This window comes from Palaemon carinicauda, chromosome 3 (assembly GCF_036898095.1).
Source record: "Palaemon carinicauda isolate YSFRI2023 chromosome 3, ASM3689809v2, whole genome shotgun sequence".
Classification (NCBI taxonomy): Eukaryota; Metazoa; Arthropoda; class Malacostraca; order Decapoda; family Palaemonidae; genus Palaemon; species Palaemon carinicauda.
This window is the reverse complement of record NC_090727.1, coordinates 153,254,937-153,269,199: the sequence shown is the minus strand read 5'-3', so window position 1 is coordinate 153,269,199 and position 14,263 is coordinate 153,254,937. Positions and strand designations below refer to the sequence as shown.

The 14,263-nt window shown below is 36.9% G+C and overlaps 1 protein-coding gene across 3 annotated transcripts in view; it reads left to right on the top strand.

Moving 5' to 3' along the window:
- The window catches only part of tho2 (THO complex subunit 2-like protein), a 66,054-nt gene that overhangs the window by 35,012 nt on the left and 16,779 nt on the right, over window positions 1-14,263 (top strand). For 2 of the 3 annotated variants that reach the window (XR_011044166.1, XM_068370971.1), the window contains exon 28: window positions 3,525-3,741. The exons of the other annotated variant lie outside the window; for it this stretch is intronic. Coding sequence is in view for 1 of the 2 variants with exons in the window: in XM_068370971.1 (XP_068227072.1) it covers window positions 3,525-3,548 (24 nt within the window). In the remaining variant the exon portion in view is untranslated. Of the gene's footprint in view, window positions 1-3,524; window positions 3,742-14,263 lie in introns of those variants that run through there. 3 annotated transcript variants of the gene reach the window in all.

Genomic DNA, 14,263 nt, shown 5'->3' with positions numbered 1-14,263 from the left:
TTTATGTTAGAGGGTGAGGTAAGAAGCCAGGATTTCTCTCCGTATTAAAGTTGTACATTGATATCACAGACATACATTTAAAGAGAAAACGATTGCTTCGTTGTGTTTGCAAGAAAGAATAAATGAAACAATATTTGGATTACTAATCAAAACTATTTTCTGTATCTTTTTCATTCCAGAATATCTCTTGCAATATTACATGTTAGACTTGATGATATATCAATGATCTCACAGACCAAATTCACCTTACATTCAAATCTATATTGCATATTTTTATTTCAATTTCCTTCGTATTTATTCTTAACCTCACTAGCACATAAGTCTGAAGCATTTGATCTCCATGTTTAGTATCTTTTGTTAGTATACAGTACACAGAACCCATGCAAATTTCAATGCACAATGTTCAAGTAAAGTTTAGTTTTATCACAATTGATTTCATTGCATATATAATTTAACATTTATACAAGTGCCCTACACCGCAACTTCACTGGCCAATAGGTACTGTACATTGATTATCAAACGTTTATTTAAACTACTATGGGTGTAATGTACTATCAGGGACTACCGAGTGAGAAGGACCCAGTCCTGTGGTTATAGCATTGCTAGTAATGATAATAATAACCCTTTTACCCCCAAAGGACGCACTGGTACGTTTCACAAAAGCCATCCCTTTACCCCATGGACGTACCGGTACGTCCTTGCAAAAAAATGCTATAAAAAAATTTCTTTTTCATATTTTTGATAATTTTTTTGAGAAAATTCAGGCATTTTCCAAGAGAATGAGACCAACCTGACCTCTCTATGACAAAAATTAAGGTTGTTAGAGCAATTTAAAAAAAAATATATGCTGGGAAAAAAATAACCCCCTTGGGGTTAAGGGTTGGAAATTTCCAAATACCCTGGGGGTAAAAGGGATAATAATAATGTGATAAAGTTAGCCGAATCTAATAAAAACATACCCTGTATATCTTGAATAGTGAGAAACTGTCACCTCATATTATTGAAGTGATTCAATCTTGTCTCATTGTTTTGAATCAAAGAAAGACCATTTTTCTTTTATCGTTATTTTATCTGTCGTTTGGTGTTTAGAGCATTCATGTGTCTCGTCGATGTTTGTAATTTTTATTTATATGTAATTCTGGCTCTTGATTGGATTTCCTCTGGAATCGTCCAGTAGTGTTAAGAGAACATTTATGACACCGTCTTCCCCTCTCAGGAAGCTTTATAACTTATTTGAATTGCCTATGTTAGACTTTTCTCTGCTATAGAATAATGGTCCTTTGAATTTGGCAGAGATATAAAGATGAACATGCAGAACGGGTTTTATAGGTTTTTGTTGTTCGTTATAGTATTTTCAAGTGATTGATTATCTCGGGGAAACCTTGCACGAATGCGTATTCATATGGCAATGGTGACAAGTGCTTGTGTTTTTCTTACATGCAAAATAGTTCCTAAGTGATATATTAGGAGTATTGTACTCTTCCTCGTAACCTCATGTCAGTTAGGTTTATGCAGGTCTTTTAAACATTTTGATGCCCCTTTTGCAAGTAGTCGAGATTATATTTGACCTTAGGCATTAATACGAAATACTTGGTACATAATGAACTTTGATGGCTGTAGGCTAGAATTTTACTATTTATCGGAATATATGTAGATTTTGAATAATTAAAGTAACCACCTATTAGAGTGCATGTTTGGCATAAATAATTCAACAATGAACACATTCTCCCGCAAATGAATGCATATTGATATTTTTTCATTCATAAATTATGATACACAGAGTACAATTAAATCTGTTGTCTCGTTCGTAAGTGTAAGATAAGTCTGCCCACAAATCACCAAAGCTTAAGTGAAAACTACTATATAAGCAAATGCTTTACTGTTTTACCATTGGAAGTCTCCCAGTATATTTTAATACACTGGGTTGATGTGAATTCTTTCATTTTTTTTCATTATGTTTTTTTAAGCATCAAACAGGCAAAATTAGCCCTTAGCAGGAATGCGCACACTAAGATACAAACCCTGGGTGATAGTCCTCTGACAATATATACTTGTTTGATGAGCGTTAATGTCGGTCTGTTGCTCATAAATAAAATACATGAAATGCATCTTTGTATATTGAGAAAAATTTTTTGTGGGATATTTTTAGTTGGTTATATTTTGAAATTTTATCTTAAAGGATTTAACTTAGAATAGGATATTCATTATACAGTATATCAAGTTGCATAAGGTTTTCTGTTTTGAACCGTACCGTATACTAGTCCGTTGTGCCTTTGTAATGAAGCAGCTGTTATCAGACAAAAGATTTTTTTTATATATTTAGGAAATAGGAATGGATGGCGAGCGATTGTGACGCAGTTCCGGTAGGCTCTGCTGCTTCCTCCGATGCCTTAGATGACCGCGGAGGTAGCAGCAGTAGGGGATTCAGCATTATGAAGCTTCATCTGTGGTGAATGACGGGGGAGGGTGGGCTGTGGCACCCTAGCAGTACCAGCTGAACTCGGTTGAGTCCCTTGTTAGGCTGGGGGGAACGTAGAGAGTAGAGGTCCCCTTTTTTGTTTTTGTTTCATTTGTTGATGTTGGCTACCCCCCAAAATTGGGGGAAGTGCCTTTGGTATATGTATGTATGTATTATTTAGGAACTCAAATGTCCCTAACATTTAGATAGGATCCCAGTAATAAAGTGGTAATTTTTCTGAAACTACTGTTGTATGACCAGTGCTCACTTTACATGTGTCTCCCAGTTTTAGATAAGTTTTAGTGCCCTATTTCGCACCTTCCTTCACTAACATTTCGATGACTACTATTCTTTAATTGACTGTGTACATTTTTGTGAGCGTTTTATCCCATTTACGGTTTCTAATGCTTCACTTTGGTGGGAGTTGTTTAAGAATTTGAGGTTCTTCTTAAGACATCCAGAATCCTGTCAGAGTTGATAATAATCATTACAGTATTCGGGAATACTCTGAGCATATTTTCAGCAGAGAGAACGATTTTATTCATAATATAAAATGTATTTTAATTGACCGTGTAAGGTTAGCCTTGCCACCTTAGCATATCTTAGACGATAATTTTAAGATATGTAATTGCCCTTTCAGATTAAGATCACTGTTGTATGTTTGGTTATCTTAAGAAACTTTTATGACGACATTGATTGTTCTGTGTCTTTTAAAACTGAGAGTTTTTGTGTTGTGACCGTGTCATTGGTTGTGGCTTTTATGCAGAGGTAAACTGTAAGTCCTGTAAAAGCAGCCGTCTTGCGTACTTTGCGGGTTTCCTATCATCTCCGTTGAAGTGGCTATATAGAGGTAGGCCACGGTCGTTTAAAAGTAAAGCATAGAACAAAATTCCACATTGGCATTTCAAATTGGTGGTTTGTACCAGCTTGACAACTAAGGAGTAGACAAACTCGCTCCCTTAGATTTTGTGAGCTGGTTATTTTATCTTTTTAAGAATTATTTTCATAATCACAAGACTTAAGAGTCTCTTAGTTGTTGCCTAAGGTCGTGACTTTTCTTCACCAGAATTCATCTGACACAAGCTCCTGAGCCAACCACCTGCCAGCGTCTTCCCCCCTCCTCCTCCTCCTCCGCCACACGCATGGAACTTAGTGTATAGGGTTCCACGGTACGCGAATTTAACCCAAGTTTGAAGAAGGCAATAGGCTGGGTAGGAACATCACCACACTACTACTATATTTTTTTGTATTGTGGCTACTCAATAAATAGATGATTTAGCACACTGGAGGTATTTTTATTGTCAGAAATTATTAACATTAAGTCTGTAGTCATTAAGTTAGTCCCTTTCTCTCTCTCTCTCTCTCTCTCTCTGACTCTGACTTAGAATTTAAGGAGTTGGAAGTTTATAGATCACTTTATAGAGACTACTGTATACAAAGGATGAGCATTAGTCTAGATTCATATAGGGAAATAGATTTTAGATTTCTATATTCACATATTTTTCTCCATTATAGGTTAATGAGGTGGTAGGAAATACTCGCAAGAGACCGACTAACAAACTTGTCGTAAGTTCGAAATGAAGCGAGGGAGAACATACACACTGGTTCACACACTTTAGGAATTAGGAATAGCACTGAATTTTAGAGGAGTTACATTTCGTTTGGTAGTGTTTCTGTCTGTGTCCATTTATATATTTGAGGAAAGCATTTATTGTTGAAACTGATTAGTTTTGGAAAGAAATTCTTTGATGAGCTGGGGATGGGGGTTTGTTTGTGCTAGGTGTTGTGGTCCTGGATCTAAGAAAGTCGTTGACTGGAATCCCGTACAATCTCCTCCTTAGGTCTTTTAAGCAAATTAGTTATTCTATCCTCTGTGAATCAATTCCTTTCACTATCACTATATTCCCATCATGAAAAGTATAACACAGGAAAAGAACTAATTTTAGAAAATATTTCAGATGCCCCTAGGTTTTGTTAATGTTGATTTATGATATTAAAAAGGAAATCTTTCACTTCTCTCGTTAGCTTTTACTGATTACTTAAGACAAGTTTAAACTGCCAGTTACATTAGTATTTATATATATATTTCTTATCTAAGAACTACATTATAAGAAAATCATACAGCACATACAACATGCAAGACATAAATGTCCAGTCTATAGACTTTTTACTGATGGCTGCAAATCAACAAATGTTGTATGTACTACTATGTGTCATAGAAGAACATTTAATTCTCTTAATTAACAATTTAATGTTAACACAGCAATCCTATGTGCAATTGATTCTGCAGTGTCATGTAATATTCCATCAGAGAAAGTTTTAATTTTCAGTGACTAGAAATGTTAGTCTTTCAAATGGGAGTATGATTAGTAACTAATAATTAATTCAAGATAAAAGAAAAATATTAATTAACTTATATAGTAAAACAATTAAAATTTTGCATACCATTTAAAAACTAGTAAGAAAGCACAAAGTTTATATCACGGAAAGATCATGTAAATGTTCAAGTTTGTTTGGTCCCTACACATGTGGATATTAACGAAAACAAATCTGCTACTAAAACAGCCGAGATGTTAAGTGTTATGACCAAATTCATTTAATTAATCTGTTCCTACGCTTATGCAAACCTTCCATCCTGTCAAATAGGGAATGGCCGTTAAACTAGTTAACGAGGTAGTTAATGACGGGCACATGCAAGTAGCCCCTCTTACTTTTCTCTGAAGATTCTGCACTCCTTCGGACGTTATGAGTATGTACTGTTATCTCCCATCCATAGGCTTTAACCCTTTTACCCCTTAAGGACGTACCGGTACGTTCTTGCAAATCACTGTTAATGACATGTTTTTACATATTTCTGACAATTTTATGAGAAACGTCAGGCATTTTCCAAAAGAATGAGACCAACCTAACCTCTCTAGGACAAAAATTAAGCCTGTTAGAGCAATTTAAAAAAAATATATAGCAAAATGTGCTTGAAATTTAACCTTATGGTGGGGGTAAAAGGGTTAATCTATATTCCTTTCTTACAGAATGAATCTTTAATTGTTAGATTCAAGTATGTGTGTACGGTAATTACTCGGCTGTCTCTGGTTTCCGCTCCACGATGTCTGAAAAATCGCCGAGTTGAATAAAGAAATCTACAGTATATATTTCTCATATTTTTTATTTCTTCAGAAATTCAAGTTGTACTTGAAACTCGTACACAATTGAGCAAGTGAAGAAGGGATGTGCCATTGGCAATTCTGTCGTTACTCTGTAGTCGCCATCTGTTATAGGGACGTTTTAACGTTTCACATCTTATAAACCCGTTATACGCTCTTAAAACACCTTTTAAACCAAAATTTGCTGAACATTCATTTATGTAATAACTGCATGGCGAGGCTACGCCATTTACCAAACTATACAGTACGTTCATTTACTGTGGCAAAAAAGTAAAACTACACTTAAAATGAACAGGAATTCAATAGCTCAATAATAATAATTGTAACATTAACATATTAGTATTGTATTATGAGTTGAAAACAGCGAATACAGTATATGTTTGCCATTGTTTTGAGTTTATAATCATTTTGATGCTACCATCTACGCTTTCCAAATCAACTGATTAAGGCTAGCCCCCTTTTTTTTCTTTTTTTTATTATTTGGACTATCATTTTTATTTTATTTTTAAAAATGTGTAGTTTTTAGTAAAAATATTATTGTTTTATTTACTGTCAATTTTAATGACACATAGAACTTTAGGGGCGTTTCATTGCTATCGCTGATACACGATAATATTTTAGTCTTTACCTTTACCTTTACAATCCTTGATTCAAAAGCTTAGGAAATAATTAATTTTTTCGTCCAATTCATTTAGAAGTTTCTGTGCAATTTAGTTTATCTTTTCGTTAATTGAGAAAGGTGTACTGTTAATATAATATACTGTATTAGTCTTAATCTATTTAACGTCATTTGTAACAATTTCGGTAATTGTTTACTATTAAACAAAAGCTGAAATGCTAGAAAAACTGCTGCTGTTGTTATCCAAATCGGTTGTTCATAACAAAACCGCTGATTTTTGCTCGTTCATTTACAGCCGTATGTGTTACTAACGATGCTTATACCATTCATTCTCTTTTCCTTTTTTTAACTTATTGAACTAGAAGTTGAGATAAAGTACATGGGTATATGCTGCATTACTGTAATTGACTGAATTAATTTTTAACCGCAAAAATGACTGCTATAAAACGTGATTAAAATACGGAAAATATAATAACTAGCTACTCTCAGAAACCAACTATATAAAGAGGAGTCTGCAATACAGATTTGCAATTAATATATTTATAAATCCACTGTATGCCGAGGGAACGATAAGCAAACTGCGAGATGTTAAGGGATCACTGTATTTCTAATTTTTACAGAGTGAATGGTTAGTGGTTTAATTTGAATATGGATGTGAAACAAGAACTTAGTAGATGTGAGTGAAAGGGTGGATTCTGCAACTTGTGTTCTTGCTAGCACTCTCTCTGTACTTCTTGTAGGTGGCTGGACTTTTCTGCCATCCCCACCTACCGAGTGCAGTTCATGACCCGTTCAGTGGCTGGATTTTACTTTGATGTACAAAATGAAAGTTAATTAATCTTTGTCATCCTTGGCAGTCGTTGAAGCTCTTAGGTATATTCCTCTGGCTTGGTCCCCGGGTAGCACACTTCACTTCAGGAGTGGGGAGAGCTTGAATATGCATCCAAGTTTTTAAGGGATAGGTAAAATGTGGGTTCTCCCAGCGAACGCCACTCTTCAAAATGCGCTGGAAGTCGTGTAGCCATCCTATCTGCCTTCCATGTCTTGGATGTAGAATTTCAGTGTCCTCTTTTTTTTTTTTTTTGTGCGTGTGTGTGTGCGTGCAGTCTGTAGCTAAGTCTACATTGCCCCTTTGTTTACAGTGGATATACTAGTAATGTCAGTGGTGATTCCATTTATGATCTCATTACAGCTTGAGCCCCAAAAAAAACCAATTAAGGCTGCTAACAAGGTTTCTTCCTCTTTGGTACTGAAAAGACTGAATCCAATAGGACCTCCTTTTTGGAAGGAAGGACAGCTTTAAGAAGTACAGTAGTACTCAATGGACATTATCTCACTTTATCGGTGGGTCCCTGCCTTATGGGGTCTGTGACTGCAGCCAAGTGCCCCTGCCCCGTACAACTTTCCCGGATGGCTTGCATGACCACCCTGGTAGCTAGGCTGGCTGGAAAGAAATGGGTCCAGCACTCTTTCTCTTGGCTAGGTGTTGGGAGAATTTGCCCTTAAACCCAGTTGTCTGAGGGGAGATGCTTACTATAACAGAAAAGATGAAAGTCCTTGTCATGCTTAAGGAAGGGACAAGCTATGTGGACATAGTGTCATTGTAGCATTAACGAGCCTACCGTTCACTACATCAAGATGTACCAAAAGAATATAAAAACGATGGCAATTATCACTTAATAAGATAGCGAAAAGGGTGGTAACTTCCAACAATAAGGCCATTGTAAGGATGTAGTTTATATCTTCAATGGTGAGTGTTATTGTTTTAATATTTTCATTTCCTTATCTGTAAGGCTGTCTCTATGGTAATACAGTAGTAAGTTTTAGCTGCTATTAGTTCTGGATCTTCCTTTAAGACTTCCCGTTGCTCTTAGTGTTTTCATTTCAGACTTTTTCGTATCTCAGAGCTGTACGAAGTTAATAACTTTCATTCGGTCATGATTGAGACTTTTCATGTCATGATTAGAGGTAGGTGTTGGAGATTTGTTTCTAGTAAAGGATAACTATAAATAATTTCAGTACAATATTTTGAGAGAAATGGAATTCAGAACTTTTGTGAGGTACTATGTTATTTTATTGCCTAAATACTTGAAGCTGATAGTTGTTCTAGTACCCTGTTGGAAGGGACTTCAAGATACCATTGTTTCACTTACCGTCATCTTAGGAGTGAGATATTAGCCTTAACCAACGTGAATCTTATTCACGTCCAGTTATGAAAACAGCCAAATTATGGTGCGTAAGATTACTCAGACTCTTTCTGGTGTTAGTTCGCGTGACCGTTAGATTATTCAACCTGTTAGTGTATATTTGTCACTGTTTGTTAGTTTTGCTCCTTGAGAAGTCATACGTGCATATTTCCATCGCCACACCTGATGTAAAGTATCAAGTAGAGATTAACATCATTCACTGTTTTCATGAAATGACAAGGTTACAAAATGCTGTGTCGTAACTTGAAATTAATCTGCCCAGTGGAGAAATTTGAAAAGTTATGCGTTTATTTACTACGAAAAATAATGATATATTGGTTAAAGTGTGCAGACTCCTTTAGATGTATTGTATTTCCATTAGGCTTACAGTATGTCTCAAAACCATTTCCTTTGCTATTGTTTAAATATGTTTAAGCTTTGCGTATGTAAATTATCCCAACCCATTGCATATGTGTCCTGTATATAGGATAATCGAAGGAGAAACTTGATAAAGCTACCGTCATCAACTTTATGATGGATTTCCTCTTAATTTGCCTGTTCACATCTCACGTACGCTGGGATGGGGTAGACGGGCAGCTCTTGGGATGGCAAAAATCGTAACTTTAGTAATACCTAGGTTGTTAGTTCTTCGATCATTGTGAGTTTTTTAAATTCATATTCATTTATAGAAAATAGTTAATCATTACCTTTTTTTTTTCTTTTACTTTGAAATTAATGAAAGAATCAAATTATGATTATTGAAATACGTAATTTCTGTACGGTAAATGCAGGAAATATCAGACAGTATTTAAATTAATATCGCTATGAAATGGAAGGTTAGGTCCGTGGAAATTTCATGTCAGTATACGTAAAATCTTCGGCCCCAAATATCTTACGTTGCTGATAAATGTCCGTTGATTTTCCGAGATGGTTATATGAAAAGATATATGGAATTCACTTAAGCTAAAAGGGATATTTCTTTACAAAGAATTTCATCTAATGTGATTAGTAGCATGTTCACATATTTCAGCAAAGAGTAGATTTACACATTACATTAGTATGAAAGCAAACTGGTGTTGATGTAGCTGTCTGTAGTTCCTTGAAGCATTCTTAAAGTTTTGTTTGTGGCATTTTTAAACCTGCTTTTTCATGACTTCATGATTACCATGGTAGAAAAATGTCCATTTGAAAATACTGGACATTGGGTAACATAGGTCAAACCAATACTTGGGAACGTCATCTAAAATTGAAGACACTATATATAGAATCTCCATACAGTTCATAATTGTTTTTATTTCTTCGGACAGAAGGGTGGGAAGAAAATTTTCAAGATACCTTATTTCATTTACTATGAATGATGCAATTTTTTTTTCTTAGTATGTCTTGCAATTTTTTTCTTTTCTATGTCCAATTTTTGGTTTGTTTCTTTGACTTCTTATTTTATAAGCTTTTCTGATCCTTCATTTGTTAAGATTTGTTGGGCCCTCAGCATTTTCTTGCATTTCCTTTATTTTTACCTCCACTAATGAAGTTGGAAGGATGTTATGTTTTATCCCCTGTTTGTGTGTGTGTGTTTGATTGTGAAAAGCTTCCTAGTTACAATTTTAATTGTAGAGTAATGAAAATTGCAGGGATTAACTTTTATGTAAAAAGCTGGAAATGATTAAATTCTGGGAGGTCAGGGTCGCGGTCAAGCAAGAGGTCGAGAAATAAGCTGCAACAGCGGAGATCTGCGCTCTACTGAGTGCCCCTGTAGTTGTTATTATTACTAGCTAACTTCAACCCTGGTTTGAAAAGCAAAATGCTATAAGACCAAGGGCTCCAACAGGGAAAAATAGCCCATTGAGCTAAGGAAGTATGGAAGTAAATAAACTACAAGAGAAGTAATAAAATCTCATAACTTTTCCCCTCAGTTTTCTAAAAGATTTAAGACTACCAGAGGCTTCCAACAATCCCTGTTTTATTTGAGACCATGAAACATCCCTCTCAGTTTACAACCCTTATACTAAACCGCCTTTTGACCGTGCTGTCCAGCTTCTCATAACTTTCACTTAAATTGTAATTGGCGGGTCTTTCTTCCGGTTGTCAGGCCCATGTTCATACATCGAATTAGGATTGTACTGCCAGTAGAAAGATAATACCTTTGGCTTTTAATCATCGTGTATGATATCTAAAGGTCAGTTGTCATATATGTTATTATATATATATATATATATATATATATATATATATATATATATATATATATATATATATATATATATATATATATATATATATATATATATATATATATATATATATATATATATACACACCATGACACTTCCCCCAATTTTGGGGGTTAGCCGACATCAACCAAAGAAACAAAACAAAAAAGGGGACCTCTACTTTCTACGTTCCCCAGCCTAACAAGGGACTCACCGAGTTCAGCTGGTACTGCTAGGGTGTCACAGCCCACCCTCCCACATTATCCACCACAGATGAAGCTTCATAATGCTGAATCCCCTACTGCTGCTACCTCCGCGGTCATCTAAGGCACTGGAGGCAGCAGCAGGGCCTACCGGAACTGCGTCACAATCGCTCGCCATTCATTCCTATTTCTAGCACGCTCTCTTGGCTCTCTCACATCTATCCTCCTATCCCTTTCTGCACCTTATACAGTATTTCATAGTTTTTGTAATAAAATGGGTTGAACCATGCTTGGTGTAGTGTTGTAACTCGTGTTATTGCAAAGTAGTAGTTGTTATGGGTAACTTAAATGCTAGAGTGGGTGCTGGAGAGGTAGAAGGTGTCATTGGAAAGTATGGCGTACCAGGTGAAAATGAGAGTGGTGAGAGACTGGTAGATATGTGTGTTGAACAAGAGATGGTAATAAGTACTAGCTTTTTTAAGAAGAAAGATAAAAATAAGTATACATGGGTAAGAGTGGCAAATGGAAGAGTAGTAGAAAGGCCATTAATGGATTATGTGTTGATAACTAGAAGAATGTTTGGAAGATTGAAAGACGTGCACGTGTTTAGGGGTATGGCTAACGGTATGTCTGATCATTTTTTGGTGGAAGGAAAATTGGTTGTAGCAAAAGAGTGGGGGAATAGAGTAGGTGGATGTAAAAGGGAGCTAGTGAGGGTTGAAGAGCTAATAAAACCTGGGGTAAAAAGTAAATATCAGGAAAGGTTGAAAATGGCATATGACGAGGTGAGAGTAAGAGAAACTGGTAATTTAGAGGAGGAGTGGAAGTTAGCAAAAGAAAATTTTGTTGGGATCGCAAGTGATGTATGTGGCAAGAAGGTTGTTGGAGGCAGCATGAGGAAGGGCAGTGAATGGTGGAATGAAGGAGTGAAGGTAAAAGTGGAAGAGAAAAAGAGGGCTTTTGAAGAATGGCTGCAGAGTAATAGTATAGAGAAGTATGAAAAATATAGAGAGAAAAAGGTGGAAGTAAAGCGCAAGGTACGTGAGGCAAAGAGGGCAGCTGATCTTAGGTGGGGTCAGGGACTGGGTCAGTCATATGAAGAGAATAAGAAGAAGTTTTGGAAAGAAGTGAAGAGAGTAAGAAAGGCCGGCACAAGAATTGAAGAGACAGTGAAAGATGGAAATGGAAGGTTGTTAAAAGGAGAGGAGGCAAGGAAAAGGTGGGCGGAATATTTTGAAAGTTTGCTGAATGTTGAGGATGATAGGGAGGCAGAGATAATTGCTGTTCCAGGTGTTGAGGTGCCAGTGATGGGAGATGAGAATGAGAGAGAGATTACAATAGAGGAAGTGAGGAGAGCACTAGATGAAACGAGAGTAGGAAAAGCATCTGGTATGGATGGTGTGAAAGCTGAGATGTTGAAGGAAGGGGGTGTGACTGTAATTGAATGGTTGGTGAGATTGTTTAATGTGTGTTTTGTGTTGTCAATGGTACCAGTAGATTGGGTCTGTGCATGTATTGTACCACTATATAAGGGTAAGGGAGATGTGCATTAGTGTTGTAATTCAAGAGGTATTAGCTTGTTGAGTGTAGTTGGAAAAGTGTATGGTAGAGTACTGATTAATAGGATTAAGGATAAAACAGAGAATGCAATCTGGGAAGTACAGGGAGGTTTTAGAAGAGGTAGGGGTTGTATGAATCAGATTTTTACAGTTAGGCAGATATGCGAGAAATATTTAGCAAAAGGTAAGGAGGTGTATGTTGCGTTTATGGATCTGGAGAAAGCATATGATAGAGTTGATAGGGAAGCAATGTGGAATGTGATGAGGTTATATGGAGTTGGTGGAAGGTTGTTGCAAGCAGTGAAAAGTTTCTACAAAGGTAGTAAAGCATGTGTTAGAATAGGAAATGAAGTGAGCGATTGGTTTCCGGTGAGAGTGGGGCTGAGACAGGGATGTGTGATGTCGCCGTGGTTGTTTAACTTGTATGTTGATGGAGTGGTGAGAGAGGTGAACGCTCGAGTGCTTGGGCGAGGATTAAAACTGGTAGACGAGAATGATCATGAATGGGAAGTAAATCAGTTGTTGTTTGCGGATGATACTGTACTGGTAGCAGACACAGAAGAGAAGCTTGACCGACTAGTGACAGAATTTGGAAGGGTGTGTGAGAGAAGGAAGTTGAGAGTTAATGTGGGTAAGAGTAAGGTTATGAGATGTACGAGAAGGGAAGGTGGTGCAAGGTTGAATGTCATGTTGAATGGAGAGTTACTTGAGGAGGTGGATCAGTTTAAGTACTTGGGGTCTGTTGTTGCAGCAAATGGTGGAGTGGAAGCAGATGTACGTCAGAGAGTGAATGAGGGTTGCAAAGTGTTGGGGGCAGTTAAGGGAGTAGTAAAAAATAGAGGGCTGGGCATGAATGTAAAGAGAGTTCTATATGAGAAAGTGATTGTACCAACTGTGATGTATGGATCGGAGTTGTGGGGAATGAAAGTGATGGAGAGACAGAAATTGAATGTGTTTGAGATGAAGTGTCTGAGGAGTATGACTGGTGTATCTCGAGTAGATAGGGTCAGGAACGAGGTGGTGAAGGTGAGAACGGGTGTGAGAAATGAGTTAGCGGCTAGAGTGGATATGAATGTGTTGAGGTGGTTTGGCCATGTTGAGAGAATGGAGAATGGCTGTCTGCTAAAGAAGGTGATGAATGCAAGAGTTGATGGGAGAAGTACAAGAGGAAGGCCAAGGTTTGGGTGGATGGATGGTGTGAAGAAAGCTCTGGGTGATAGGAGGATAGATGTAAGAGGCAAGAGAGCGTGCTAGAAATAAGAATGAATGGCGAGCGATTGTGACGCAGTTCCGGTAGGCCCTGCTGCTTCCTCCGATGCCTTAGATGACTGCGGAGGTAGCAGCAGTAGGGGACTCAGCAGTATGAAGCTTCATCTGTGGTGGAAATGTGGGAGGTTGGGCTGTGGCACCCTAGCAGTACCAGCTGAACTCGGCTGAGTCCCTGGTTAGGCTGGAGGAACATAGAGAGTAGAGGTCCCCTTTTTTGTTTTGTTCTTGTTGATGTCGGCTACCCCCCAAAATTGGGGGAAGTGCCTTTGGTATATGGATGGAGTACTTTGCAGTACCATAATTTGTTGTGCTTTAAACTCTATCCTGCTCTATGTCTGTATGTGCAGTAGCTCCTGCTTCTTCAGAACAATCCTTTTTTATAACGAATGAAAACTACGTCAGTTTCCTTAATGATTTTCAAAATTTTGCTTAATAGAATACCAGATTTTACATTTTCTCTTGTAGATGGTTCCTTTATATCCACGCTAAAATAAAATAATCGGTTTTACATTTACACTTTCTGTAAATGGCTAGATATTAAACTTCAATTTATAGAACTTGGAACTTATATATTGTTACTTTGAATATACGTTTTTAG